Raw genomic sequence first — 9,638 nt, forward strand, 5'->3', positions numbered from 1 at the left:
AAATGGCACCTGTGTCACCTCCCCTGGTTGGGGACATGGTGGAACATCACCTGTGTCACCTCCCCTGGTTGGGGACAGGGTGAAATGGCATCTATGCCACCTCCCCTGGTTGGGGACGTGGTGAAATGGCACCTGTGCCACCTCCACTGGTTGGGGACGTGGTGAAACGGCAGCTGTGTCACCTCCCCTGGTTGGGGACAGGGTGAAATGCCACTTGTGTCACCTCCCCTGGCTGCCCCTGGTTGGGGACAGGGCAAAAGGTCACCTGTCACCTCCCCCCAGTGGCACCTGGTTGGGGACACAGCGCCAGTGTCACCCCGCCGATGGCCCCGTCACCCGTGTCACCCCCGTCACCCTGCCGCGGAGGGATACGGCAACGGCGTCACCCTGCCGCGGGGGCGCAAGGCACCCGTGTCCCCGTGTCCCTGGTGTCCCCATGTCCCCGGTGTCCCCGTGTCACCCACCTCCTGGCAGATGGAGTTGATGTCGGCCCCCGAGATCTTGTCCGGCCGGGCCACGTCTGGGTGGCGTCAAGGAAACGGCCGGGTGGAAGGTCCCCGATGTCCCCTCCGGGTCCCCAATGTCCCCTCCTGCGTCCTCAATGTCCCTCGTGTCCCCAATGTCCCACTTGGGTCCCCCAGGATCCCCCCGTCCCCATGGGGAACCCGATGTCCCCTGGGGGTCTCCCCTGTCCCTTTGGGGTCCCTGGTGTCCCCCGGGGTCCCCAATGTCCCTTTGGGGCCCCCGGTGTCCCCAATGTCCCCTGGGGTCTCCCTTGTCTCTTTGGGGTCACTGATGTCCCCTGGGGTCCCCGATGTCCCCAAAGGTCTTCCCAGGTCCTTCGGGGTCCCTGATGTCCCCTGGGGTCCTCCCTGTCCCTCTGGGGTCCCTGATGTCCCCAATGTCCCCTGGGGTCTCCCCTGTCCCTCTGGGGTCCCCGATGTCCCCAAAGGTCTTCCCAGGTCCTTCGGGGTCCCTGATGTCCCCTGGGGTCCCCCTGGTCCCTTTGGAGTCCCTGATGTCCCAAATGTCCCTGAAGGTCTCCGCTGTCCCTTTGGGGTCCCTGATGTCCCCCGGGGTCCCCAATGTCCCTTTGGGGTCCCCCATCTCCCCAGGGCACCCTGTGTCCCCCCTGTGTCCTTGCAAGCCCCATCACCCCGGGGTGCTCTGTGTCCCCGTGTCCCCCATCTCCCCAGGTCACCCCATGTCCCCACGTCTCCCATCTCCTTGGGTCACCCCATGTCCCCACGTGCCCCCCATCTCCCCAGGGTGCTCCGTGTCCCCATGTCCCTGTGTCCTCCATCTCCTCAAGACTCCCCACGTCCCCATGGTGCCCCACGTCCCCCCATGTCCCCAATCTCCCCAGGGTGCTCCATGTCCCCGTGTCCCCCATCTCCCCAGGTCACCCCACGTCCCCCATCTCCCCAGGTGACCCCATGTCCCCCATGTGTCCTCCATCTTCTCAAGACTCCCCATGTCCCCATGGTGCCCCACGTCCCTCATCTCTCCAGGGTGCTCCATGTCCCCGTGTCCCTCATCTCTCCAAGTCACCCCACGTCCCCCACGTGTCCCCAATCCCCTCGGGTCACTCCACGTCCCCGCGTCCCCAAGAGGATACAGTCCTCGAGGTCGACCTCCTCGGAGAGGTTCATCTTGCCGGTGATGGTGGAGAAGATGAGACGCTTCTGGCGCCGGTCGGGCAGCGGGAACTCAATCTTGCGGTCGAGGCGGCCGGGGCGCAGCAACGCCGGGTCCAGGGTGTCCGCCCGGTTCGTCGCCATGATCACCTGGGGCACGGCACCCATGGGACCTCCCTCAGCACCCACGGGACCTCCCGCAGCACCCACGGGACGCCCACGGCAACCACGGGACATCGTGGAACCCATGGGACCTCACAATGCTTGAGAACACCCATGGGTCCAGCATGTCTGCCTGGTTTGTCACCATGATCACCTGGGACACGGCACCCATGGGACACCCACGGCAACCACGGGACACCATGGAACCCATGGGACCTCCCAATGCTTGGGGACGTCCCGAGGTCCAGCATGTCCACCTGCTTCATCGCCATGATCACCTGGGACATGGCACCCATGGGAGCTCCCACAGCACCCACGGGACACCCACAGCACCCACGAGACACCATGGCACCCATGGGACCTCACAATGCTTGGGGATGCCCAGAGATCCAACGTGTCCACCTGCTTCATCGCTATGATCACCTGGGACATGGCACCCATGGGAGCTCCCATGGGACACCCACAGCACCCATGGTTCCCTCATGGCAACCACTGGATGCCCCAACACATGGGAACACCCATGGGTCCAGCGTGTCCGCCTGGTTCGTCACCATGATCACCAGGGACACGGCACCCATGGGACACCCACGGCACCCATGGGAGCCCCTCCCAGCACCCACCTTGACGTTGACGTTCTGGTCGAAGCCGTCCATCTGGTTGAGGAGCTCCAGGAGGATGCGCTGAACCTCCCGGTCGGCTGCGGGGGGACAGCGGGTGCTGACACCCGGGGACCCTCCCCAATCCCGGCAGCACCCACCCACCACCCACCCAAGACCCCCCCAACCCTGGTCACGAGGATGGGGGGTACAAAGGGGTCCCTGAACCCACCCTGAGGTCCCCAAGGGATCCCCATCCTGCTCCCCCCCACCCTGGGGTACCAAGGAGGTCCCATCCCGCGCCCCCCACCCCAAGGTGCTGAGAAGGTCCCATCCCACGTCCCTCACCCCGGGGTGCCACCTCCCACCCCAGGTTCCTCATCCTGCACCCCCCACCCCAAGGTGCTGAGAAGGTCCCATCCCACGTCCCCCACCCCAGGGTGCCAGCTCACCGCCGGTCTGGGCGTCGAAGCGCTTGGTGGCGATGGCGTCGATCTCGTCGATGAAGATGATGGCGGGCGCGTTCTCCTTGGCCAGGCGGAAGACGTCGCGCACCATGCGCGGGCCCTCACCCAGGTACTTCTGCACGAACTCCGAGCCCACCACCCGGATGAAGGCCGCTGGGGGCACCCACGGGCGCGTCGGCGACCCGGCACGCGCCCCCGGGGGTTCCCTCCGCGCCGCGCCTCGCCCGGGGTGGGAGGGGGACCATGGGGACCCGGGTGTCTGGGTGGAGATGCCTCCTGGCCTCGCTATGGCTTGGGGACCCAGGTGGCCCCACCACCTCCAAGGACCTCCCCCCAGCACCCCTGGGTGTCCCAGGAACCCTTGGGTGCCCCTCACCCCAAGGAACCCCCCAGCACCCCGGGGTGTCCCAAGAACCCTTGGGTGCCACCAACAACCCTTCACCACCCCAAGGACCTACCACCACCGCCCCACATGACCCTGTCACCCTTGGGTGACCCTCACCACCCCAAGGGCCCCCCAGCACCCAAAAGACCCCCCCCCCCCCAGTATTTTGAGGTGCCCATGTCACCCTTGGGTGTCCCCAATACCCCAAAGACCCTCCTAGCACCCCTGGGTGCCCTTCACAACCCCAAGGATCTTCTACCACCACCCTGAGTGGCCCTGTCACCCTTGGGTGCTCCTCACCCCTCAAGGACCCTTCCCAGCACTCCTGCGTGCTCCTGTCACCCTTGGGTGCTCCCTACCACCCCAAGGACCCATCCATGACCCCACAGACGTTCTCCCACCGTTCCTAGATGGCATCATCACCCTTAGGTGTCCCTCACCACCCCAAGGAACCTCCTACATCTTCTTGGTACCTCCATCACCCTTGGGTGCCCCTCGCTACCCCAGGGACCCCCATGTCACCCTCAGGTGTCCCATCCCCCTTGGGTCCCCCCGGCACCTCAAGGATACCCCACCACCCCTGGGTGCCCCTGTCACCCTTGGGTGTCCCTCAGCACCCCAAAGACCCCACCGCCACCACCCCAGGTGCTCCCGTCACCTCCTTGGGTGTCCCTCACCACCCCAAGGAACCTCCTACGTTCTCTTGGTACCTCCATCACCCTTGGGTGCTCCTCACCACCTCAAGGAACCTCCTACGTTCTCTTGGTACCTCCATCACCCTTGGGTGTCCCTCACCACCCCAAGGAACCTCCTACGTTCTCTTGGTACCTCCATCACCCTTGGGTGCTCCTCACCACCTCAGGGTCCCCCCCCCACCACCACCGCCACCCATGGGTGCCCACCTGTGGTGTGGTGGGCCACAGCCTTGGCCAACATGGTCTTGCCGCAGCCGGGAGGACCGTACATGAGGACACCTCGCGGGGGGTCGATGCCGATCTGGCGGAGGGGGACGGGAGGGACACGGGGGGCGTCACGGGGGCCCGTGCGCGCGTGTCCCCCCGCCCTCCCCCCCACCCCGGGGCCGCTGGGTGTCCCCACCTGCTTGTAGAGCTCGAAGTGGGTGAGGGGCAGCTCCACGGCTTCCCGCACCTCCTGCTTCTGGATGTCCATGCCCCCGATGTCGGCGTACATCACGTCAGGCTTCTGGTCTGCAACGGGGCCCGGGTTGTCGGCGGGGAACTCGGCGGGTGGCACCCGGCACCCAAGGGTGCTTGGGGACATCGGGGTGGAGGGCCTGGCCCAACCGCCACCTCCTCAGACCGGCTCCCACCGCAGCATATCGCTCAGAGCTTCATCACGGTGAGGGTTGGGGATCTCCAAGGATGGAGGTCCACCACCTCCACGGGTTTGGGCCTGACTCCATCCCTTCCAGGACAACAGAGACACGAGGTCCCTGGTCCAACCTCCACCTCAAAGCATCTCCAATCAGAGCAGGTCCCTCAAGAGCTTCACCCGAGCAAGTGTGGGGTATCTCCAAAGATGGAGGTCCACCACCTCCATGGGTTTAGGCTCAGCTCTATCTCTTCCAAGACAGCAAGGACACAAGGTCCAACCTCCTCAAAACACCTCCAACCAGAACAGCTCACTCAAAGCTTCATCCAGGTGAAGGTTAGGTATCTCCAATACGGACGTCCAACACCTCCATGGGCCTTGGCCCAGCTCCGTCCTCCCTGGGACGGCAGGGACAGGAGGTCCCTGGTCCAACCCCCACCTCAAAACACCTCCCACCAGAGCAGAGCATTGAAGACGTTGCACAGCGGAGGGCTGAAGAGTAGAAGTGGATGGAGATCCACCACTCCAGTGCACCAGTATCTCCCCAGCCTGGTATCACCCATGAACTCGCTGAGAACATTCTTGATCCCACCATTAATGACACAAACAAGGACATATGACCCAAAATCAAGTCCTGAAAGAGGTCCATAGTACCTGGTCACCACCTAGACCACGTCCTGCTGCTCTTCACTCTCTACTTCAATTCTAGACATCTCTGGTCTCCAGCATTATCTGCATCTCTTCAAACCAGTGTCACCCATAAACCTGCTAAAAGGTCCTCTAATCCCACCGTTAACAACGTAAGTAAAAACATATGATTGACCACCAAGCACTAGAACACATGTGTGGTATCTGGCTACCACCTGGACCATGTTCTGCTGCTCTTCACCCACAAAATCCAGCTCTGGAGATCCCTGGTCTCCAGAGCACCAGCATCTCCCCAACCTGGTGTCACCCATGAACATGCTGACAGCACCCTTGGTCCCACCACTGACCGTGTTAATAAAGACACGTGACCCAACATCAAACCCTGAAGACCATCCCTAGCGTTTGGCCACCACCTGGACCACGTTCTGCTGCTGTTCGCTCTTAAGACCTGGCTCTGGAGATCCTTGGTCCTCAGTGCACCGGCATCTCCCCAACGTGGCGTCACCCCCAAATCTACCGTGAGCACCCGTGGTCCCACCACTGAGAGCGGTCATGAAGATACGTGACCAAACCGAAGTGCTAAAATACATCTCTGTTGTTTTACTACTACGTGGACCAGGTCTGGTTGCTCTTTACCCTCTTGTCCAGCTCTGGAGAACCCTGGTCTCCAGGATACCAGCATCTCCCCAGCCTGATGTCACCAGGACCTTTTCTACTCCCACCATCAACGGTGTTAATGAAAACATACAACCCAACATCAAGCTCTGAAGAACATCTCTAGTGTTTGGCCACCGCCTGGACTACGCCCTGCTCGTCTCCACTCTCAAGACCTGGTTCTGGAGATCCCTGGTCTCCAGCATGTCAAGATCTCCCCAACCTGGCGTCACCCATGAGCTTCTTAAGAGCTTTTCTACTGTCACCATCAATGGTATTAATAAAAATACACGATCCAACACCAAGTTCTGAAGAACATCTCCAGCGCTTGGCCACCACCCGCACCACGTTCTGCTGATCTCCACTCTCAAGACCAGGTTCTAGAGAACCCTGGTCTCCAGTGTGTCAGCATCTCCCCAGCCTGGCGTCACCCATGAGCTTTTTAAGAGCTTTTCTACTGCCACCATCAACGGTGTTAATAAAAATACACGACCCAACACCAAGTTCTGAAGAACATCTCCAGCGCTTGGCCACCACCCGCACCACGTTCTGCTGATCTTCACTCTCAAGACCTGGTTCTGGAGATCCCTGGTCTCCAGCATGTCAAGATCTCCCCAACCTGGCGTCACCCATGAGCTTCTTAAGAGCTTTTTTACTGCCACCATCAACGGTGTTAATAAAAATACACGACTCAACAACAAGTTCTGAAGAACATCTCCAGCGCTTGGCCACCACCCGCACCACGTCCTGCTGATCTCCACCCTCCGCGCCCAGCCCCAGAGGTCCGTCCAGAGCTCGCCCACCTGACGTGAGCATCATGATGCTGCTGTCGGCCTCGGGCGGCAGGACGTCCACCAGGGCGTTGCTGTGCTTGTGCAGGGCCACCGAGGCGTTGGGCTTCAGCAGCTCCCGGTCGATGGTGCTCAAGATCCGCACGTAGTAGTTGGAACCTGCGGGGGAGGCGGCCGGGTGTCCCCGAGCGGCCGGCGGTGGTTGTCCCTGTGTCCCCAAGGTCCTCGGTGCCTCCTGGGGGTCTCCTGCACCTCGTGGCCATCGCCGTGACCCCGCGATAGCCGTTCTCTTCTGGTTGTCCCCACGTCCCCGAGACTAACTGTCCCCTCACGTCCACCTCTACGTCCCCATGATACCTGCTTGCTCGGGGCCATCCGAAGTCCCTCGTGACCGTCCTCGTGTCCCCAAACTACCTGCTCCCTCATGGCCGTTCCCATGTCCCCAGCCCGTGGTGGCCGTCCCCAACCTCCATGGTGTTCCCCGGCCTGTGGTGGCCATCCGTACTTGTCCTCTCAAATCCATCCCCATGTCCCCATGATACCTGTCTCCTCACATCCATCCCCGTGTCCCCATGTCACCTGTCTCCTCAAGGACCATCCCCCCGTCCCCGACCCCTAGCGGTTGTCCCCAACCCCTCGCGGTTGTCCCCAACCCCTCGCGGTCGTCCCCGCGCCCCCCAAGGCCACCTGTGGTGGAGCCCACGATGGCCGTGTTCTGGTCGACGGCCTCGAGGAACTGCCCGATGACCAAGGGGATGCTCTGGATGCGCTTGACCTCCTCCTGGGCGTGGAGAAACTCCTTCTTGAGGTTCTTCTGCTCATCCTTGATGTACTCCTCCTGCACCTCCAGGAACTCCAGCTCCTGCTGCAGCTTCTGCGGGGTCATCGTTGTCGTGTTCAGGGGGCGCCCGCGGGGCACCCCGAGGACACGGGACAGTCCCTGAGGCCGTGGGATGTTCCTCAAGGCCATGGGGACATCTCCAATACCATGGGGTGTTCCTCGAGGCCGTGGGGATGTTCTGAAGCCATGGGATGTTCCTCAAAGCCATGGGGATGCTTCCAAGGCCATGGGATGTTCCTCAAGGCCATGGGGATGTTCTGAAGCCATGGGATGTTCCTCAAGGCCGTGGTGACCTCCCTGAGGCCGTGGGGATCCTCCCCCAAGCATGGGACAATTCTCCAGGCCATGGGGACACCTCTGAGGCCATGGGGACCAAATCCCCAAACCGTGGGACACTCCTCGAGGCCATGAGGACTTCTCCAAGGCTACGGGGACCTCTCTGAGGTCATGAAGACATCCCTGAGACCATGGGATGTTCCTCAAGACCATGTGGCTGTGTCTAAGGCTACGGGACGGTCCTCGAGGCCATGGGGACGCCTCTGAGACCCTGAGGACCACCCCCCAGGCCATGGGACGCTTCTCAAAGCCATGTGGACCTTTCCAAGGCCATGAAGACCCACCCCAAAAATGTGGGGCACTCGTCAAAGCCGTGGGGACCCCATCGAGGCCCTGGGATGTTCCTCAAGGGCACGAGATCTCCTCCCAAAACCATGGGACCCCACCAAGGGCGTGGGGACACTTTTTGAGGCCACAGTGACCCCCTTTGAGGCCACGGGACCTCCCCAAAGGCCATGGGGACCCCCCACCCTGAGACCACTGACCATCCCTGAGGCCTTGGGGACCTTCCAAAGCCATGGAGATGCCTCCAAAGCCATAGGAGCACCCCAAAAGCCATGGGGACCACTCCCAAGGCTGTGGAACCCCCCACCCTGAAGCCATGGGACATCTCTGAGGCCATGGGACCTCCCCGAGGTCGTGACGACCCCCCCAAAGCCATGGGAACCCCCCCAAAATCCATGATCCCCCCCCAGCACCCACCTTGTAGCGGCTGTAGAGGTCCTCCAGGTCCTCGGGCTCCGGCACCAGGAAGGAAAGTCCGGGCTGGGGGCGGGGGGCGGCCAACGCCGGCAGCTCCTCCTGCGGGCACCCGGACGCCTGGGTCCCTCGGACACCTGGGGCCCCCGGAGGGGGCACCCGGATGCTTGGGACCTTCCCGGACACCTGGGACCTCCCTGGACATCTGGGACGTCCCCGGACGCCTGGGCCCCTCGGACATCTGGGCCCACCGGAGGGGGCGCCCGGACACCTGGGACCTCCCCGGACACCTGGGTCCCTCCTGGACATCTGGGACCCCCCATGGGGACACCCGGACACCTGGGTCCCTCGGACGCCTGGGCCCACTGGACATCTGGGACCCCTGAGGGGGCACCCGGATGCCTGGGCCCCCCCCAGATACCTGGGACCTCCCCGGACACCTGGGTCCTCCCTAGACACCTGGGTTCCTCCTGGACATCTGGGGCCCCCTGGACACCTGGGACCCCTGAGGGGGCGCCCGGACACCTGGGCCCCCTCCAGACACCTGGGTCCTCCCTAGACACCTGGGACGTCCCCGAACGCCTGGGTCCCTCCTGGACAACTGGGACCCCCCGGACACCTCGGACCCCTGAGGAGGCACCCGGACACCTGGGTCCCTCGGACACCTGGGCCCACTGGACACGTGGGACATTCCCGGACGTCTGGGTCCCTCTTGGATATCTGGGACCCCCCGGACACCTGGGATCCCTGAGGGGGCACCTGGACACCTGGGTCTCTCGGACACCTGGGCCCACCGGATACCTGGGACCTCTCCGGACACCTGGGTCCCTCCTGGACAACTGGGACCCCCCGGACACCTGGGACCCCTGAGGGGGCACCCGGACACCTGGGTCCCTCAGACGCCTGGGCCCACTGGACACCTGGGACCCCTGAGGGGGCTCCCAGACGCCTGGGCCCCCCCAGACACCTGGGACCTCCCTGGACACCTGGGATGTCCCCGAACGCCTGGGTCCCTCGGATGCCTGGGCCCACTGGACACCTGGGACATCCCCGGACGCCTGGGTCCCTTGGACGTCTGGGACCCCCTGGA

At 63.2% G+C, this 9,638-nt stretch overlaps 1 protein-coding gene across 1 annotated transcript; it reads right to left on the bottom strand.

The window, feature by feature from the left end:
• Nucleotides 1-335: 335 nt before the first annotated feature.
• On the bottom strand, nt 336-8,872 carry PSMC4 (proteasome 26S subunit, ATPase 4). Its single transcript, XM_026059503.1, has 9 exons — nt 8,552-8,872; nt 7,360-7,546; nt 6,685-6,831; nt 4,346-4,455; nt 4,150-4,243; nt 2,848-3,015; nt 2,420-2,496; nt 1,619-1,787; nt 336-520 (listed from the first exon to the last, which is right to left on the bottom strand). The coding sequence occupies exons 1-9, from the start codon at nt 8,855-8,857 to the stop codon at nt 351-353; spliced, it is 1,428 nt and encodes a 475-aa protein (XP_025915288.1). The 5' UTR covers nt 8,858-8,872; the 3' UTR covers nt 336-350.
• Nucleotides 8,873-9,638: the final 766 nt, after the last annotated feature.

The sequence above is a fragment of the Apteryx rowi genome, unplaced genomic scaffold (assembly GCF_003343035.1).
Source record: "Apteryx rowi isolate R43461 unplaced genomic scaffold, aptRow1 scaffold_1580, whole genome shotgun sequence".
NCBI classification, from domain to species: domain Eukaryota; kingdom Metazoa; phylum Chordata; class Aves; order Apterygiformes; family Apterygidae; genus Apteryx; species Apteryx rowi.

Excerpts from the sequence above, each read along its gene's own strand:
- PSMC4 (XM_026059503.1), bottom strand. The coding sequence starts at position 8,857 with ATGTCCAGGAGGGACCCAGGTGTCCGGGGAGGTCCCAGGTGTCCGGGC. Across the intron at positions 4,244-4,345 it reads ACTTCGAGCTCTACAAGCAG|ATCGGCATCGACCCCCCGCG; the intron begins GTGGGGACACCC and ends CCCCTCCGCCAG. Across the intron at positions 2,497-2,847 it reads CTTCGACGCCCAGACCGGCG|CCGACCGGGAGGTTCAGCGC; the intron begins GTGAGCTGGCAC and ends GTCCCCCCGCAG.